The sequence below is a fragment of the Caretta caretta genome, chromosome 8 (genome assembly GCF_965140235.1).
Source record: "Caretta caretta isolate rCarCar2 chromosome 8, rCarCar1.hap1, whole genome shotgun sequence".
In the NCBI taxonomy this organism is placed as follows: domain Eukaryota; kingdom Metazoa; phylum Chordata; order Testudines; family Cheloniidae; genus Caretta; species Caretta caretta.
In genome coordinates, this window is record NC_134213.1 from 80,317,870 (window position 1) to 80,339,228 (window position 21,359).

Genomic DNA, 21,359 nt, shown 5'->3' on the forward strand with positions numbered 1-21,359 from the left:
CCCCCACTTTCTATTGCTAGATTTTTTTCCCCACACTTTTCCTTGTGTTTTTAATTTCTTTTTTCCTTCTTTCAGTCATTTTCTATCTGTATCTATGGAGTCTGGTCTTTCTTTAGCCTTGTCATTGTAGGAAGGATGTTGTGAAAAAGCAAGACTTGGATCATGTGCTGTACACAGTTAGGCTTGGGCTGGCCTTGATCTCCTGTGGTGAGAAATCACACAGACTAAGGCAGACTGCTGACAATGCTGTACCACCAGGTCCTGGGCACTGATAGCTTCATGCCTTTTAATAGAATTAGGGGCTGAGTAATCCAGTGAGGTATTTTTCTCAGAAGAAAAGGTATAATCAGAGCCGCACAACAGTTAATATAAATTAATATACAGGTGGAGTTGTTTCTGGGGATAATTATGGAGCATGGTAATGTCTCCAGGAATGTGTTGCTAATATTCAAACAAGGGGCTCCTACTAAGTTGTTCTTCCTTCTGTCTGGCTGAATGGGAGCCACAGGTGTCTATGCTTGCAGAGAATAGATAGGCCAAAGAATACATTCATTGGTCACTTCAGGAATAATCCTCTGTCATTGTAACCACAGCCAGAGCAGAATCACTGCTTAGCAAACAAGCTTATGTCACATACACAGTTCACTGGAAATTTTTCTGCTTTGGTCCTGAAAACTGATAGTGAAGTGGAGTGTTCAGCTCATGTAGTTTGAAATGGGGGAGGGAACCGTAGGGGGACCCACACCATGCTTCCCTGGATTTTTTGCTTTTTTAAATGCCTGAAAGTTGGTACAATCATCAGCTGGAGAGGGTTTGACTCCCATCTAAAGCAGGGGAAATTTCCTTACAACTCCTTTCCATTTGGTGGCAGAATTTTAGCAAGAAGCCCCTCTGAGCCCTCCAGCTCATCGCTGAATGCTTCCATTGTTAAAGCTGCAGTATGGTTTGTGTTATTCTGGAGGCATCTAGTAGCAAATCAGGAGTTAGGATTACATTTTAAAATGAGTTTAAAAGGGGAAATAAATTCCTGCTTCTCTTTAAAAGTAGGTGGCCAATGGGTGTGAAATTTCACGCACTTTTAGTTTTTCTGCCCTTTGAATTTTCTTAACTCCGTCCCCCCTCCCTTCCCGAGCAAAGGATGGCAACCTTCCATCATCCCCTTTAACTGCCCTTTACCAAACTACCCTCTCCCAACACAATTAACTACTACACCGAACATCCACAACCACCAGTGCTGGGGGAAAATAATCTGGTAAAGATGTGTGTGCAGAAAGGCAAAGGTGGGGGGTGGGAGGGTAGCACTCAGGTTGTGGTGTGTGATCAGTGGTGTCTATTAGTTGTGATGAGGGTAAGGTACGTGCTTATGGGAAGACAAGTAGAAGGTATGTACTGTGAGGTGGCTTAACTTTACATTTCCTTGCTTTTTGTGAGTTTGGGATGGATGTTGGGATAGATTCTCAACCAGTGTAAATTGTCATAGCACTCATAATGACAGGTTTCAGTGTAGCAGCCATGTTAGTCTGTATCCGCAAAAAGAACAGGTGCCACAAGTACTCCTGTTCTTTTTGTCATAGCACTGTTTATTCCAACTAAAGGATCTCCCCTCTTGTGTCTGATTTTGACACTGCCAGCTTTAGTTTGTTTTAATGTTCTCATTTTGTCTGAGTGGTACAGTGCTCCACTGCCAGAACAGCCACGTTCACCTGGGCACTGAGGAGAAGTGGACTTCAGGGTTACTAGAAAAGTGTACAGGCAACCGGCTCTCCCCCATATCCAGGCCATTGGTCTGAGGCATCAGCCTCATCTCAACAGGCTCCTCTCAGAGGCAGCCGAAAGAGGATGCTACTGGGTTTCTCCTCCAGTAGCAGAACCTTCAACTCCAGGGCAGAGGATGAGGAAGGCAGCAGGGGGGAGAACAAAAGTTGGGATATTTTTTAAATCACCAGAACAGAAGATGTTTTTGTGTTCAGTGTTTAACTGCTTGATAACAGAGTGGCAGATTTAAAAAGAAAAATGTACACATATGTATTCAAGTCTAGATGTATTCAGATGTATTCAGTCTAGATGACTGAATGTAACGTGTACCTGCCCGAAGTACAATCTGAGCTTCACTCAGGTTGCCTGAGATCCCATCCCTTTAAAAGATCCATACAGTTTATCTCATTGATCCTAGAATTCTTCACAGAGTTCTGTTCTTTCTTAATATTTGTGTATTTTGATACTAGATACCTTCCATTTATCATGCAAATACACACAATGAAAGCAAAAATAGTCAAAGCTGTTTAAAATCAAAGAGAACCAGCATTGCAGCTACACCTGTTTCTAACCCCCCAAATGTGTGATTCCTAAACCAAGCATACACTTCTTCAGTGAAGCACTTTGTGCACTTTTAAGTGCTGTGTAATAGTTTGGTTCTTATTTCTGAGGAGGAAAAGGGAAGGAAATCTATACCTAGTTACGGTTGGTGGGCATTGGTTTTTGCCATATCAGCTTCCTTTGCAGACATTTTCATGGGGGAATCAGTGGTTCAGACTGAGTGGACCCATATGAAGGCACAGAAACATTAGCAGTGGTGACAGCCCCTATATCAGTAACTGATAGTGACAACTCAGATAGTGTATAACCCTGCAACTAAGATATCAGCCTGCACCTAAACCTAAGGTCTAAAGAATGCTGGATTTCTGAAATCGGAATCCAAATCTGTATCAAAATTTTGTAAATGATCCCAAAACTTCTGATCCAAATAACCCCTAAGTTTGAAGTGCTGAAAACCCAGATCCAAACTGTGTGGGCTAAGACAATCTCTACTGAAATTGCAAACGAACTAACACTTGCCTTTAAATAGATATCTATTTTTGCATTTCCCCATTTTTTTCTCTAGCATATACAGAACATTTCTGCCTGCTACTTGGCTACAGTGTGAGACTGTAAACAGCATCTTCCAGTTATAGAGCACAAGGATAATGCAAACAGAAGAGATGAACAGATTGCCAGTATTTGACTGGTTTCTTGAAATCACACATGTTCAATACAGTAAACACATATTTAAAAAGTTACAGTTCTAACTTGAACCCACAGGAAAAATGCCAAGACAAGCGTAAATTAACAGTCTCTAACTCACTTCTTTATGGTTAGAGATGTGGGGAGGGAAGGAAGTGACAGTACATTCTATAGATTATGGACAGTTTTGAAGTTGCTTAGAAATGTAGGGGCTAAGAACAATTATGCTCAGAAGAATAAGGAGGGAACCTTACATACTCGACTATATGGATGGCAAAAAACAGCTGTACACATAAGGCTCAGTTGTGCCACCCAGACTCAGGTTGGGTGTAATGTGGGGTGGGGGTGGAGGGGGGACTGTGCATTTACTCAACTGGTTGATGTACATAGATATAATGAAAATTTGTATTTGGATACAGCTTGCCTGTAGTGCTTTATCCTGTGTTTATGTGTATTATTCAAAACACACACTAGAAGATGTGATACAGTGATGGTAATAAAATTTTCTTCATAAAATAAAAGCCTTTACTTGTATTACAAAATCACTATCACAGCATTGCCAAGCAAACCAGCTTCCCTAGAGCACCAAAACAACAATAAACTACTACCACAACCAGCGATAAAGCAAACTGTATAAACCAAACATTGAACAGTGCAAACAGTGCCATAAAAAAAAAATCCCCTAATTGTGTGTCCCCCCTGGCATATTCTCCTTTCCCTTCCTTGTGTGTTTAGCATGCACCTGCCACAACTGCACAGCTGTGGAGACCTGCAGGAGTTTGTGTGTAGAGGGGGATGCATGTGGTGAAGAGGGGGTCAGCACAAGGCTGGAAGTATGCTGGGCCTAGATTTGCCCTGTCCAGCTGCTGCTAAGTACTGGTTGCATGGGCCACCCAACCACGGAATTGTCCATAGTGTTTCTGGTATGCAGCGCATTGGTAACATGGAGGGGATTCAGGCCTTGGTGCAGGCATAGCAGGAGCCTGCACTCCGCAGCCTGCCTGTGCCTTTCCACTTGCTCTGAATCCTTGTCTCTGTGGTATTGCACCTGCTTGTTGGCCCTGTCCAGAATGTCAACTGTAAGTTCTTCACAGAAACAATTCTTCCTGTATCGGTCCATGACAGTACAGAGACCCAGGCTTCTGCTGGAGAACATGTGAACTGCTGAGGTACAGTGGCCAGAAGAGGTAGAGGTAGGAGTGGCTGCAAGCAAACATGAAACAGAACTAAGCATGGTCTGAGTGATTCACAAAAAAATCTTTGCTGAATCGCAAGGACAAAAAAAAAAAAGGATACTTTGTAAAACTGAACCTTCAGAGGAACTTTTCAGATCCTAGATGCTCTGTGGACATAAGAAATTAATACTTTGTAAATCAATGATAATTTTGCAGTTAGTCATAATACAATGATGGGTTATTTACAATGAAATTCAATCAGATTTCAGTAATCTACATTTCACTCTTCAGACATATAGCTCAAAGGCTTAACTCCAAAGTGGAAAAGATGAAAACACTGATTGATGTGCATTACAGTTCTGTAATCCATCTATTTAATAATTTCACATTCCCAAACTTCTCTGCACATGTTCTTTACTTACCATCATCCTGGTCGCCATCTTCACTTCTGCAGGAAATTTCAGCTGCCCACAGGGACAATGGAGGAACTAAGTAACAGCAAAGCAAAGTGACTTTCTAAAGAGTCGGCTGCACAAAATGAGCAAATACCAGATTTTAAAGGAGTTGTTTTCTGAAGTGCATTTCTCTTGCTTGATTCAGTTTCATTCCCGTCAGCTATCACCACAATGCAGTGAGTCAGCTATAACTGTCTGTGATACCACAGAGCAAGTCAAAGTAATTGTGACAGAGCTGCACAATTTGAACAGATAAAACTGAAATTGTTCAACCAGAATGTTGATGGAATGAGGAATGTTTGAGGCAATGAGGAATGTTTCATATACACTCAAAGCCCCAGGCTGTGAGGTGCTGATTGCCAGTTGCGTCTATGAGAGCTCAGTGTGCTGAACAGAGTTGCTTGAATTATTTTAATTAATTTTTTTTGCAACAAAAGAATTTACTTTTGACAAAAGGGAAATTTTTGTGGGAAAATTTCAGTTATCATTTTTTTCTGGTTTGCATTGAAAAATAAAAACAACAAAGACAATCGACCCCTGAAAGCTAGATTTTTATTTATATATACATTCTGATTGTTTCTGTTTGCTTTTGACCACTGGGAACTTCAGTTTTCTGACAGAAACCTGAAAGACTCGATGACAAGTTCTGACACCACCAAAAAAAATTCATTTTTGTTGAATTTACTTGCAGAAATAAAAACACATTGCCTGACCAGCTCTAGTGCTAAGGAGCTTCAACTACCTTTGGGTCTAATCCAGCAAACTGATGAATGTCCCTCATGAGGTGTTAAACACCCTCAGCCTCCTGTAACAGGGTTCACTTGCAGTTTGGACACCTCCTGGTGGTTGCATCTGGGGATTAGCTCCATTCAAGTCAGACGCCCACTTCCGGCAGTTGTTCACACCATGTCACTCCTCTCTCTTTGCAATAACTCACCATACGAAGAACATGTAGGAAAGAAAACAGCACTATGACAACTGGAAGTTTGAACTTCATCCTCAAGTTCACATTAATCTTAGTAATTAATCTCAATAATAAAACAATTTGATTGATAGGTTTTAAAATATAAAATTAGTAGCAGCTGTGTTCTCAATATTACACTTAATGTAATGCATCTGTTGCAAAATCTATGGAACTAACCTATTTTCTCATTATCATATTGTATTCTATATGGAAGGAATAGGATTAATATACCATGTAAAGTGTATCGTCTGAACAGCATGATCAGTAATACAGAAAAAATTGCAACCTTATATTGGAGCTTGGAACCTTTTTTGTTCACATTGACATACAGATAAAGCATTTGCAGTCAAAACTGTTTTAAAGAAAGCAACAAATATTGTCTCATTATTAGAGGTTTCCTTTTTATTAAAGGTGGGGCAGAATTGTACTGCAAACAGTTGGCAGTATTTTAGGGTAATTTATTGAGGCAGGAAGTTGCCTGTTTGAGGTAGTCTCTTGTAGTGGTATCATTGTTCTATACCGTGCTACCTCAAGGACACTGAATATGTATCCTTAGCATTTCTTCATCATCTTGTACTTCTTACTGAATACACTACAATATAGCACTTACATCTTATGCTATAGCACAAAGAAAGCAATGTAATACAGAGTGAACCTGCTGTAGACTTTTATAAATAGAGTATTTTCCTCCGATGCTATTTCCACTACCTCTCCTCTCCAGCAAGACTGATACCACCATTAGCCTCCCTATCACTCAGGCCAGTAATCTGATTGTTATCTTTGAAACCTCCTTCGCCTTCACTCCCCATATCCAGTGCTTCTGATCATAGAATCATAGAATATCAGGGTTGGAAGGGACCTCAGGAGGCCATCTAGTCCAACCCCCTGCTCAAAGCAGGACCGATCCCCGACTAAATCATCCCAGCCAGGGCTTTGTCAAGCCTGACCTTAAAAACTTCTAGGGAAGGAGATTCCACCACCTCCCTAGGTAACGCATTCCAGTGTTTCACCACTCTCCTAGTGAAAAAGTTTTCCTAATATCCAACCTAAATCTCCCCCACTGCAACTTGAGACCATTACTCCTTGTTCTGTCATCCGCTACCACTGAGAACAGTCTAGAGCCATCCTCTTTGGAACCCCCTTTCAGGTAGTTGAAAGCAGCTATCAAATCCCCCCTCATTCTTCTCTTCCGCAGACTAAACAATCTCAGTTCCCTCAGCCTCTCCTCATAAGTCATGTGTTCCAATCCCCTAATCATTTTTGTTGCCCTCCGCTGGACGCTTTCCAATTTTTCCACATCCTTCTTGTAGTGTGGGGCCCAAAACTGGACACAGTACTTCAGATGAGGCCTCACCAATGTCGAATAGAGGGGAACAATCACATACCTCGATCTGCTGGCAATGCCCCTGCTTATACATCCCAAAATGCCATTGGCCTTCTTGGCAACAAGGGCACACTGTTGACTCATATCCAGCTTCTCGTCCACTGTAACCCCTAGGTCCTTTTCTGCAGAACTTCTGCCTAGCCATTCGGTCCCTAGTCTGTAGCAGTGCATTGGATTCTTCCGTCCTAAGTGCAGGACTCTGCACTTGTCCTTGTTGAACAGATTTCTTTTGGCTCAACTATCCAATTTGTCTAGGTCCCTCTGTATCCTATCCCTACCCTCCAGCATATCTACCACTCCTCCCAGTTTAGTGTCATCTGCAAACTTGGTGAGGGTGCAATCCACACCATCCTCCAGATCATTTATGAAGATATTGAACAAAACTGGCCCCAGGACCGACCCTTGGGGCACTCCACTTGATACCGGCTGCCAACTAGACATGGAGCCATTGATCACTACCCGTTGAGGCCGACAATCTAGCCAGCTTTCTATCCACCTTATAGTCCATTCATCCAGCCCATACTTCTTTAACTTGCTGGCAAGAATACTGTGGGAGATCATGTCAAAAGCTTTGCTAAAGTCAAGGAACAACATGTCCACTGCTTTCCCTTCATCCACAGAACCAGTTATCTCACCATAGAAGGCAATTAGATTAGTCAGGCATGACTTGCCCTTGGTGAATCCATGCTGACTGTTCCTGATCACTTTCCTCTCCTCTAAGTGCTTCAGAATTGATTCCTGGAGGACCTGCTCCATGATATTTCCGGAGAGTGAGGTGAGGCTGACTGGCCTGTAGTTCCCAGGATCCTCCTCCTTCCCTTTTTTAAAGATGGGCACTACATTAGCCTTTTTCCAGTCATCTGGGACCTCCCCCGATCGCCATGAGTTTTCAAAGATAATGGCCAATGGCTCTGCAATCACATCCGCCAACTCCTTTAGCACTCTCGGATGCAACGCATCCGGCCCCATGGACTTGTGCTCGTCCAGCTTTTCTAAATAGTCCCAAACCACTTCTTTCTCCACCGAGGGCTGGTCACCTTCTCCCCATGCTGTGCTGCCCAGTGCAGTAGTCTGGGAGCTGACCTTGTTCGTGAAGACAGAGGCAAAAAAAGCATTGAGTACGTTAGCTTTTTCCACATCCTCTGTCACTAGGTTGCCTCCCTCATTCAGTAAGGGGCCCACACTTTCCTTGGCTTTCTTCTTGTTGCCAACATACCTGAAGAAACCCTTCTTGTTACTCTTAACATCTCTTGCTAGCTGCAACTCCAGGTGTGATTTGGCCTTCCTGATTTCACTCCTGCAAGCCCGAGCAATTTATTATACTCATTTTATTATACTGATTATTATAATCATATTATACTGATTTTTATACTCATCCCTGGTCATTTGTCCAATCTTCCACTTCTTGTAAGCTTCTTTTTTGTATTTAAGAGCAGCAAGGATTTCACTGTTAAGCCAAGCTGGTCACCTGCCATATTTACTATTCTTTCTACACATTGGGATGGTTTGTCCCTGTAACCTCAATAAGGATTCTTTAAAATACAGCCAGCTCTCCTGGACTCCTTTCCCCCCCCATGTTATTCTCCCAGGGGATCTTGCCCATCAGTTCCTTGAGGGAGTCAAAGTCTGCTTTTCTGAAATCCAGGGTCTCTATTCTGCTGCTCTCCTTTCTTCCTTGTGTTAGGATCCTGAACTCGACCATTTCATGGTCACTGCCTCCCAGGTTCCCATCCACTTTTGCTTCCCCTACTAATTCTTCCCGGTTTGTGAGCAGCAGGTCAAGAAGAGCTCTGCCCCTAGTTGGTTCCTCCAGCACTTGCACCAGGAAATTGTCCCCTACATTTTCCAAAAACTTCCTGGATTGCCTGTGCACCGCTGTATTGCTCTCTCAGCAGATATCAGGGTGATTGAAGTCTCCCATGAGAACCAGGGCCTGCGATCTAGTAACTTCTGCGAGTTGCCGGAAGAAAGCCTCATCCACCTCATCCCCCTGGTCTGGTGGTCTATAGTAGACTCCCACCACAACATCAACTACTGTTGCTTCTTTCTGGATATTATTGAAAAAAATCCATCTTTTGCTTTCTTTCATGATGCTCTAACCACTCTCCCACACCCTTATCAACTCCCACCTGTTGACGACTGCAATCTCCTCCTCCTAACCTCGTCCCCTACAGATCCCCATTGTGCTGCTGATCCTCAAGCTCAAACTTTTTGTCCTTACTTTCAAGCTCTTACAGCATATAGCCCCTTGTGACATCCCCCAGGGTACAATCTGGACTGTTGAACCGTTGTGTCCCTTTAACCCTCCAGCCCAGGGTGCCTTTCACACTGCTTTGCTAACGACAAGCAGCCTCTCAATGCTCTGCTCACACACAGCCATTAGCATTTAAAGTCATTCCTAGCAAAGTTACATTAATGCTCTCCCAGCCACTCCTGAACTACATACAGGGCAACACCTGCAAATTCCCCAACCCCAGCTTTGCATCCCAGGAATGTGCATCTTATACTGCTCAGTAGACCTCTGTGCAGCATAAGCTCATATTGGTCTGACATTCCAAACAGTAATGTTTAAATGCACCAGCCTTGTTGGTTCAAGTGGAATCCTGAAGCACTTCAATACAAATATTCACTGGATTAGGTAAAAGAATAAAATGTTTAGTAACTAGAGAAAAATGTATTTGAAGCGATTATAAGTGATAAAGGCATAAAAGTCAGAACTGGTTACACAGGGGATAAAACTGCAAACTAATTCCTAAACTTTACCAAGCTAAATAAGATTTGAAATCAAAAAGGTTTCTCTCACCCAAAAACTTTCAGGAGTCCATACTAACTGGAACGACTACCAATGAGGACACTCCCCTCAATCCAATGATGCTCCTATTGTCTTTCAAGTTATCTCACTCCTGTAAGTAGAGATGGGGGAGGAGAGGTGACGAGGTGGTCACTGTCTCTCTTTTTAATACTCTGACCCTTTGTACTGGAAAAGTCTTTGCTGGGTCATAGGGTCAGCAGTTCCATTGCCAGCTGTCCTTCACATGAATTGTAAATACTTTGTTTACAGCTTCCCTGCTGGTGAATCTTCAATTAAACAGTTAGTGATGAAGGCCAAACTTAATTTCCAATATTGCGGAAATTGCAGATCCTCCAGTATTAGGCTTCCACCGCAATTTTGATTTTAATTAGCTTACTTTGCACAGTCCACAATTTTGCATACATTTTGACAATTGCAACACACACTTTTTTCCCCATTAGTGCAGTAGAACCTCATTTATCTGAGCTGACAGCAGCTGGGGCTCAGGTTGCCAGCCCCGTGCATGCAGTGCTTGGACTCTCAGCCCTGGGCATTGATGACTACAATATAGTTGCAGAAAAATGTCTGGTTATTAAAAAAATTAGCACGCATAACATAATACTTGAGTGTTTATATTGTTCCAGAAAACTTTTCTTAAACAAATAAGTCTTCTCTGGCTTTTCCAAATTACCACAATTAATAAAGGTCAATTATTACTTTTCTTCAATTTTCCATGTCTTGTCCGCAACTCAGTTGCAATTATTTGACAATCATCACGTGATTCAAGTAGGATCTTAGTAATGACTCTTTAGCATCCCGCTGACGTGCAAATGTGTCTTTGTCTCTGAAAAACGAGTTTGAGCCTGCTTTTCTAACTTTGTAACATGTTACTGTAAAATCATTGCTATACAGTAGTCTCATAACTTTACATACAAAGTTGCCACACACATTTTACCAAGATAATAATGTTCAGCAGCTTATGAGCTTTCAAATGATACCACATGGGGTATACTTTGTACACACAAGGCATACTTTGTACAAGATATATCAAAACCATATAAAAGTGGTGAAAATGGAGAACAGAGTATCCCATGGGGCACAGTGTGTCACAAACCTGCCTAAATATCTCACCTGATCTTCCTCTGATTTTTTGTCTGTACCCTCTGCTTTGCCCATCTGATACCCCTTTTGTTTGTTTTTCAACAGCGCTTCCATCCCTCCCTCCATCCTGCCCCATATGCTTGGCATACCTTTTTGAAATCCATTTGTCAAACCTCCTTCCTTGATCCATTCAAATCACTAATTAAGACTCTATGATCTTCCAAAATCCCACCCACCCAACCCACCTTTTTTGGACTAGTGAATATTTGTGGGCCTAACTTGAGAAACTATATCCTCATATATTGGTAACATGAGTCTTTTCTGACCACCTCTTTTCCTGGTGTATGTTATAGTCTCATTTGTGTAACAGATCTACCACTTACACAGCAAGGTCTTTGGAGTAAAGACTTGTCATTTACACCTTTTCTGTGAAGTTCTCAGCTCACTGTGGATGCTTTGAAATAATGACTAATAATAATTATAATATGTTCTTTTAAATACTTACTTGGGTTGTTACTAGAAACCTCAGCAGTAACTGAAAACCATAAATATATTTTTAAAGGTAACAGGGAAAAAATGCCAACCAGAAAAATAAGCCAAGTTGATATGTAGAATGAAAACCTTGGTCTGAGAAATAAGTGTGTTCTAGGGAGTTAGTAGCTTTGAAATAATGCAAGACCCTACTGCTTCTGCTTATATTTTGTTGCTGTTACAAATTTGGGAAGAGGTTTAAAAGGATTTTGACACCTTTTGGCTGGTTGCATTAATTATTTCCAGGAGCAAGCCAGAAAATGAGAGAGTAGATCTGAGCTAATGGCATGGCTTGATTCTCCAGAGTGTGGGATGATTTCAGCTACAGGGAGATAAATCCAGAGTCACTCCATCAAACACTTTGCAGTCACTTAGATTTACAGCCTGGAGTGTTTGTTACTCAAACATCTGAGCAATGTGCTGAGAGACATAATATCTTGTCTCATTGTTTCCTTGTCCTCTCCTATCTGTTGTATTCATTGATTGTCTCTCGTCTTATACTTAGATTGTACACTCCATGGGGCAGGGACTGTCTGTTTTTATGTGTTTGCATAGTGTGTAGCACAGTGGGGTCCTGTTTCATGATTAGGGTCCCTGGGTACTACCACAATACAAATAATAAACAATAATAATCATCATCATCATAATGGGCCTGATTCATCAGTGTATAATTTCTGTTTTAAGCTGGTGTAACTCCATGGATTTCAGCCTAACATGTGACACTCCATTGATCTCAATGGCATAACAATGAATATAAACCAAAAATAACAAAGTGGTGAATCAAGTCTAATAGCCATAGTGGCACATTATATCTCTCCTTTGTCAAACAGAACGTTTGTTCCAGACAATGGACAGATTACATGGGGTATTTGTACAGTGTCCAGTGCAACAGGGCCTATAACAGTTGAGGCCTCTTCAATAAAAACATTAAATACCACGGCTACTATTAATAACAGTGTCTCCTTAAAATGGTTTCTTTCTTCTTGCCAGAACCTCACACCTTCTCCTGGGTGTTACCTTACTTACTGTAGCATTCCAGGATAAACACAAAAATAAAATGATCGCCATTGATAAAGAAACAGGTATTTGATCCAGCGGAGCCTGGCTCTGGCTTCCTTTATAATTGTGATTTCCATTGAGTAAGAAATGCTTGTGTTTTCACTGCAGAATGAAGATGTGGAAGTCCTGAATTCTGTGTATGGAAAGAACGTGATTAAACTCCTTCGCATTAGAAGAGATGACAAGAAACACTTCATTAAAGAAGTGGAAGCTTGCGTACATATTAGACTGAATTCTGTCAATGAGTACTTGCATGGAGACAATTCTGCTGTTATCCCTACTGACACCATGAAGAACATCGTCTTAGCTTTGGCAAAATGCAAAGGGGTACTTTTAAATGATTTTATTTAGTATTGTACTGACTGGTATTTATGATGCTGTCCAAGATTTATTTGGAAGTGGTCATTGTACTTACTTTTCTATTGTCAACATATTTCAAAAGATCCTCTCTCCTCTTTCATTGCCTGTTCTATCCCCTTCCAAAGCTCACCCAGGTCGAGAAGCTCTTTTCCAGGCAAAAGTTGAAGAGAGTTTGGCTGAATGCAAAATTCCTACTCCCTTTCATATGTTTTTCTTGCTTTCTGCTTTCCAGTTTGGCACTGAAGCTCCCTTCAAGATTTTGAACTGGATCTTTCCTTTTTCCAGTACTAATTTTTCATAGACAACATTGACTTTCTCATGTGGTATGCGGTGCACAAGTGTGGATAATTTTTATTTTATACGTGGAAGACATTTTTAGGTTTGGTTGACACCCTCTCCCCCATCATGAATCTTTTTTGCATTTGGACCCTTTGGATCTGATACCCCTGAACTTTGGAAAAGTATGAATCCAATTCTGAATCTTAAACTTGGAATTTGGGTCCCTCTTCAGTTTTCTGGTGCAGTCTTTTGTCTGACAAAGCCAGCACTGTTCTCACACCTGTCTTCAGGTACCTTTTGTAGTAGGACAGCTGTTCACTCTTTAATAATAAATAAATAATAATAATACCTAGCTCTTATATAGTGCTTTCCATCAGCAGATCTCAAAAAGCTTTACAAAGAAAATAAGTATCATTACCCCCGGTTCAGTGGCTTCAGCTGTTCTTTTAATCTGCTAATTCCATATAGCCTAATTATACCACACTATGGACCAAATTCTCAGTCTCATTATGAAATCCCATCTTTACCCTTTAGTGTTCTTCAGTTTTTATTGTTCAATGAGACCACCTACCAGGAATGTTCTGATATTACATTTTCTAAGGATCAGGTACCAGTGGTGGCTTCTCTCAATCCAGTCATTCTACTCTGCCTTCTCCTTTCCTTTGTGTGGTGATACTATACCTAAGGAAAAAGGGATCTCTGATGAATGTGACTCTTTAGCTCCTATTGTAGTTTACAGTGCATGCTGACCAGGTGGTTAGAAAGACAGTCTTTATAAACTCAGAATTGAATGGCATCCATATCAGCCACAACATCTATTTTCACTCAAAATATTTACAGTGATCCAGACAAACTGTGCAAGTTGTATTCTGTATGCCAATATACATTAGATAATTGGTGCTCCCTAATGTGTTATTTGTTTTCTTAGATCCAAACTATAGAACAATTTGCCCTGGATATCTGCAATCACTTCCTTTCATCATATTGCCATGTGGTGTACATCAAGGCCTATGTTCAAGAGGTACCATGGCGGCGTCTAGAAAAGGTATATAAAAATACTAGGACTGTCAAACGATTAAAAAAAATGAATCATGATTAATCGCACTGTTAAACAATAATAGAATACCATTTATTTAAATGTTTTTGGATGTTTTCTACATTTTAAAATATATTAACTTCAATTACAACACAGAATACAAAGTGTACAGTGCTCACTTTATATTTATTTTTTATTACAAGTATTTGCACTGTAAAAAAAGAAAAGAAATAGTATTTTTCAATTCACCTAATACAAGTACTGAAGTGCAATCTCTTTATAATGAAAGTTGAAGTTACAAACATAGAATTATGTTAAAAAAACTGCATTAAAAATAAAACAATGTAAAATTTTAGAGCCTGCAAGTCCACTCAGTCCTACTTCTTGTATAGCCAATCGCTCAGACAAACAAGTTTGTTTACATTTGGAGGAGATAATGCTGCCCGCTTCTTTTTTACAATGTCACCTGAAAGTGAGAGCAGGCGTTCTCATGGTACTGTTGTACCTGGTGTCACAAGATATTTACGTGTCAGATGCGCTAAAGATTCATGTGTCCCTTCATGCTTCAACCACCATTCTAGGGGATATGCGTCCATGCTGATGACAGGTTCTGCTCAATAACAATCCAAAGCAGTGTGGACCGACTCACGTTCATTTTCATTATCTGAGTCAGATGCCACCAGCAGAAGGTTGATTTTCTTTTTTGGTTGTTCGGGTTCTGTAGTTTCTGCATTGGAGTGTTGCTCTTTTAAGACTTCTGAAACCGTGCTCCACACCTCATCCCTCTCAGATTTTGGAAGGCACTTCAGATTCTTAAACCTTCGGTGGAGTGCTGTAGCTATCTTTAGAAATCTCACATTGGTACCATCTTTGCATTTTTGTCAAATCTGCAGTGAAAGTGTTTTTAAAATGAACAATATATGCTGGGTCAGAATCCAAAACTGCTGTAACATGAAATATATGGCAGAATGCAGGTAAAACAGAGCAGGGGACATACAATTCTCCCCCAAGGAGTTCAGTCACAAATTTAATTAACGCATTATTTTTTTTAATGAGCGTCATCAGCATGGAAGCATGTCTTCTGGAATGGTGGCCAAAGCATGAAGGGGCATAAGAATGTTTAGCATATCTGGCATGTAAATACCTTGCAATGCCGGCTACAAAAGTGCCATGCAAATGCCTGTTCTCACTTTCAGGTGTCATTGTAAACAAAAAGCGAGCAGCATTATCTCCTGCAAATGTAAACAAACTTGTTTGTCTGAGCGATTGGCTGAACAAGAAGTAGGATTGAATGGATTTGCAGGCTCTGAAGTTTTACATTGTTTTGTTTTTGAGTGCAGTTATGTAGCCAAAAAAGAGAAAGAAAAAAAATCTACTTTTTACGTTGCATTTTCATGACAAAGAGATTGCACTACACTACTTGTATGAGGTGAATTGAAAAATACTATTTCTTTTGTTTATCATTTTTACAGTGCAGATATTTGTAATAAAAATAATATACACTTTGATTTCAATTGCAACACAGAATACAATATATATAAAAATGTAGAAGAACATCCAAAATATTTAATACATTTCAATTGGTATTCTATTGTTTAAAAGTGCAATTAAAACTGCGATTAATTGAGATTAATTTTTTTAATCATGATTAATTTTTTTGAGTTAATCGCGTGATTTAACTGTGACTAATCGACATCCCTAAACATTACTAGTGTGTTTTTCTGGATGTTTCTTTCTGAGTTCATTTTTTAAAAGTTATATTACAATGCATTACAGTTTTACTTACAACTGTGTTTTAAACCTGTAGAATGGAATTCCCCATGTCCATTCCTTTATCTGTGTTCCTGAAGGAATTCGCTTTTGTGAAGCTGAACAGTGTCAGAATGGTGAGAAAATAATTGCTAATTTTCCTTCAGCATCATTACTCCTTCCTTAATGTCTCTATTGATTAAAGACAAACACAGGTTTAGAGATAGCTGCAGGAGTTAAAGGCTTGGAACATTATCAAAGATTCTCCACAGTGCTAAAACAAAGAAAGGGGCACCCTCAAAGTTTTTAAAATGGGTTTGATCCTTTGTCCTTGCTCATTGAATCATGGGTGAGCAGAATCCAGCCTTATATTTATAGAGTTCTCCTAAACACGTAATAATTACAATTGTTCACAAAGCATTACTATTACATAAACTCACAGGACTGAACTGGCTTCTGAAAATGCCCTGCTTCAACTAATACATCGTAGTATAGCCTATAGTTTGAATATTAATGTTACTCTAGCAGTCAGTACACTCCCAAAGACATAGTATTTTAGTCCAACTGCCTAATTTACAGTAACACTGCAAAACCCCTAGAATATGCTTTGGCTTTGCTTCTAAAAAGATTGAATTTCTGCATTACAAATTAGGCCAAGCTGTTAGAGGACCTCAGCCTAACCTCTAAAATTGCACCCACATCTCTGTGCAAGCAATTTTTCATGTGTAAACACTAAAGTGTGTGTGTGCAAATTCTGAATTCCTTGCATAACCAAAACTCCCACTGAGTTCAGTGAGAGTTTTGGAGTGTTCAAGTACTGTAGGATTTAAAACTGCACCTACATATGTAAACTAGCATGTTAGATGTCTAGCTACCAATTTGAATCTACAAATTCCATCTCATTGCTCTGACTGTCAACAAGAATGCCAGTTAGATCCAAATTTTGTTTTATGTAACATGATGATATAATGCCAGGAACTGGACTGAGATCACTACAGTGTTAAGCACAATGGGACCAGAGTTTCTAGGCACTGCTGAGATAGAAATAGTAACAATAGGCTCCTTAGTACTGAACAATCATCAGATAGTAACAACTTTTAATTGCTACTGACTGAGGCTGTATTCAAATTCATAATCAAGAGATGAAAGGTTCTGTAGCTCATTACCAGTCTTATGACCCTTAAGTCCCCTTCCTGGTTCACAGGGTTATTAGAATTGAAAGGCACTTGTATGGGTTATATAGCATGTCTCCTGGTATCTTGGCACAACTCATTTCCTTTGTGAACAGCAAAAAGCTCTGAAAGGCTCATTCTGAGTGTTTTTTCTAATATTTCTACCAGTAGAACAGGCAGCATCAGACACAAATTTCCAGTGAATTTTGGCCTCAGTTTTCTATAGGTAGAGATGTTTTATGATCCTAAGACATTTAACCAATGCCACATTTTTGGCAGCATGAGCAACTCGGACTTGGGTTTCCACATCCTTTCTTAACTTTTGCAAGGAAATTAAAAAAGAAACCTGAATGAAATTAAAGAGTTTGTATCATTTTCTGGAAAAGCTCCTGCTTTTAATACACTGATAGTATCTCATATTTTTCAGTGTCTAAAGACTCATCACCAAACCTTGTACACCACATGCATAAAAGCTGTGAATGTTTGCCTGAGGGAGCAGTCTGTCCTTTAAGGATCGTGGTGCCTACAGGGTCAGTCCATCCCTGTTACGTGGCATTGCCTTTTAAGATTTTGAACGGTCCAAAGTATATATAAGGACCTAGGAGACATTGATAGAGCAGAAGCAGTGCCAGGAATAAATGTTGCTTGGGAGGAAATGCCATCATGCTGCTTTTAGGGGCGCAAGAGCCTTGCAGAGTGGGTGGGGCAAATCATTTCACACAACCAATTGGGGATGAACTGGGAGAAAGGAACCAGCATAAATTCTGCCTCCTCCCTCATAGGAGGGCAGATAGCAGATGGAGAAGGCTGACCTGCTGAACACACTGAGCCTGAGGACTGATTGGGGAAAAAAGAGGCCAGCTGATGGAGAACCTGGCTAGGGCTCTACAGCTGGCTAAAGTACAACCAAGCCCCAAGGAGGAGAGTGGGAACTCATGTTTAAGGAGAGATGGAGGGACTGGCTACCTAATGTGAGCCAGGGCCTGAATGAGCTCTTCCCCGTCATCTATTAATAAACTGGGGAAAGTACTTCAGAAGCAGATGGCACTTGCATAGACACACCTATTGTGTCTAGGTGATCAGCAGACATACTGGCTTTGCCAAAGTGATCAGTTTTGGCTGTTCTGGGTTAAAATTCACTGTAGTCTTGAGTGAAGGGGTAATGAAATGTTATCCTTATTGTACGACTAAAGGGCAGCAGAACTGAACTCAACATGCCTCAGTTGCGGGGGACTTACTTGCACTCCACTCACAAGCAGGAGGTAGTGATGCCAAATCCAAGTGAAAGTGAGCGGGTGATGGGATAACTGGTGGTGGTGCAGACTTTGTTTAAAGAGTCCTAGATACCATTTGATCCTTTCCCTCTGGTGTTTAAAGACAGAGCTGATCAGACTCAAATTAGAGTCTGTGTTTCTGTTCAATGATCACTAGAATTGAAATCACTGATCAGTTTTGGGGGCCGAGCCTTAGACCTGGTGTGGGGATAGTGTTGTAATTAAAGATAACACAGAGGATGCAGCAGAAGTGAGGTTCCCCACCACACACTGATACCACTAAGAACTGGGCTAAGCAGTGTAACCTCAGAACACTACATCGCAGCTAGTGGAAGAGGTGTGAGCAGCAAGCAGAAGCAGGGACTGCGGTGTGCAGCAGTAAATGTGGTGGCCATCAGGAGCAGCAATGGTGAGCAGTGGCAGCAGCAGAGGCATTGCTTGACACCCACACCCTTTCTGGGGTGGGAGGTGAATCCTGGTGAATGCACCCCTGAATTTGGGGATGTTACTGATTTTGGACGACCAGCCATGAGCAGGGTGCAGCAGAGGGAAAGGGGAGTAGTGTGTTAAAGGGACAGTTGTCAGAATTTCACAAAGCAAGGTCTGAAACTGAGGCAAAGGACACTGCCCACAATACTGTGGGTTGGGTATTTACATACGGCGTGCATACTTCTGAATCTTTGTTGTTGTTTTTCCCCAAATTAATACTACGTTCCCTGTTCCTTTTAATAAAAGTTTCCTTTCCAGACGTAGTACTTGCGAGTGGGGAAGTATTATCTCTCAGCAGAACCCAGGTATGGCGTTTAGTTTTCCCAGATTTCTGGGTGAGTGCTCGAGACAGTTCTGTTTTGTAATGTTAACAGGAACTCCTAGATATTGAACCTGGCCCTTGTTGCTGTTGCCTGGCAGAAGGGTTACATTTACAAGCCAGCTCCAAGCAGGAGAGCTGAGGATTCCTGTTTTGAGAAAGTAACCATCTGAAGCACAACCCCAGGTCCTCAAAGAGGGTGGGGGCAGGGAGGGACTCTTGAACAAGGACAAGATCTGACCAGGACTCTTACATGAACCCAGAGTGGGGTGACTAGTGAAGTAAGTTACAGTCTGTAGAAAGACTTAATAAATTAGATCCCAGGATGGGGGTACATGTTTTGAACCAACCCAAGTTTGTATAATTGATTGAAAGAACCTGAAGGGGTGCTGAGTGCATTGCACCTGCAGGGCCACAAAAGGTCATGCTGAAGGGAACACCCGATGAGAGTTTGCAAACAAAAAGCATGTACCAGAACTCACCAAAATTACTTCCCTTCAATTTTCAGTCTCGCTATCATGCAGCCCTTTAATAATTTTCTCGGGATTTTCCACATATGAGAAGAGTAACATCAGAGATGGTTTTCAACCATTTCCTTTTTACTTTCTTGCAAGATAATTGTCTCTATCTTTAATGTTCCTCCTACACACCTATTAACTAGACTTTGAAATTTACCTCTCAGGCAACCCTTACATTTCACCCTTTCACTCTGCTAGTAAAAAGAGCTCTGTGAGAATTAATATGATCATCATAAGCATATTTCATTATCAACTTATCGAATGTTAACAAGCACAAAGCTACTGTGAGTCAATAAAGGTCTTGGTTAATTTAATTGATTCAATATCTGGCAACTGAAAAGAAAACATAAAAATTATATATACTGATAGTATAAAATAAGGTATTTTATCTTTTGATAAACATCGCATAGGTGCTCGGTCACCCATTGTAATGAGCTTAAGACAGTGGTCCCTAAACTTTTGAGGGTTGCACCCCCCTTACCCTATTAGTGCCCCCCACCCTAACCCCTCCGGAGCCAGGCCGGGGGGGACCACGGACAGGAGCACGGGGTCTGAGGCTGGGACCACAGCAGGGGGTGGGTCTGGGGCCGGGCCATGGCCAGGGGTGGAGGCAGGAGCGGAGCCGCAGCTGGGCTGTGGTGGGGTCTGGCATCCAGGCCCGTGGGTATCCTGGTCTTGGCCCCAGACCTGGAACAGAGATGCGGCCAGCGGCTGAGGCTGGTGCAGGGCCGGGAGCAGAGCTGCACTAAGGCTGGGCACAGGGTCAGGTGCAGGGCTGGGAGAGGGGGATGCAGTTGGGGGCAGGACCAGAGGAGAGGTGGAAGTGGGGAGGGACTGGGTGGCGCTCCCTCCCCACCCCTTGTGGGAACTGGTCTGGGCCCTGCTGGGTCCCCCCAACATTCCACCATGCCCCTTTTGGGGGCACACCCCACAGTTTGGGGTCCTCTGGCTTAAGACAATAGATATATAAAATATCTATATACCAGGTTACAGGGGAGCTCCTTAAACTGAGGCAGTGATACTTGACAGTAAGATACATACATTAGGAGTTTCATTGCTCATGCCTCCAGTGTATGACGACTTACACAGCACTGACTAAACTCCTCAAGTCCTGTCCCAGCATGCATAAGGCTCTGTATGAAACCTGGGAAGTATTACTGAGGGCAGTCTTTTCTTTAATTGCTCCAATGTCCTGGTAAGAAATAGAGGGGAATCCCCTGGAAATTAGAGATACAACTCCTTAGACAAGTTTAAAACAACAACAAAAATAATGCAAAGAATAAAAATGAGAGGAAATCTGTATCTGCAAAATAAAATGTGACTATTATTTCAGATGGGGCAATCCATTTTAAGTATCTCCTGTATCAAGTGGCCAATTTTTTAAAATTAAGAAATCCTATTACAGGCTATTCTTTAAATATTGTCTTATAATGGCAAGAGCTCATACAAGTAAGGAAGAGTGAATCGGACCCTATTCTGGCTTGCACATTATCATCAGAATAACTAAGACCCAGCTGCAGAATCTACGTTATTAAAAAATTCACAGTCAGAAAGAACACAGCTTGCCTTTCAGATTCCACACAAAGCTGGCAGCTAGGAAATGCTCTTTTTCAACTGACCAAACGTAGTGTCAAAATCACTGACAGAGAATAAGTATGAAAATTCAGTATCAGAAGATTCTTTTTCCTAATTAAAATGTCAAA

The 21,359-nt window shown here is 41.2% G+C and overlaps 1 protein-coding gene across 2 annotated transcripts in view; it reads left to right on the forward strand.

The window, feature by feature from the left end:
• Positions 1-21,359, forward strand: part of LOC125641907 (uricase-like) — a 38,647-nt gene that overhangs the window by 8,109 nt on the left and 9,179 nt on the right. For both annotated transcript variants that reach the window (XM_075131681.1, XM_048862468.2), the window contains exons 2-4: positions 12,569-12,787; positions 14,028-14,144; positions 15,943-16,021. In XM_075131681.1, coding sequence (XP_074987782.1) covers positions 12,569-12,787; positions 14,028-14,144; positions 15,943-16,021 — 415 coding nt within the window. The remainder of the gene's footprint in view (positions 1-12,568; positions 12,788-14,027; positions 14,145-15,942; positions 16,022-21,359) is intronic.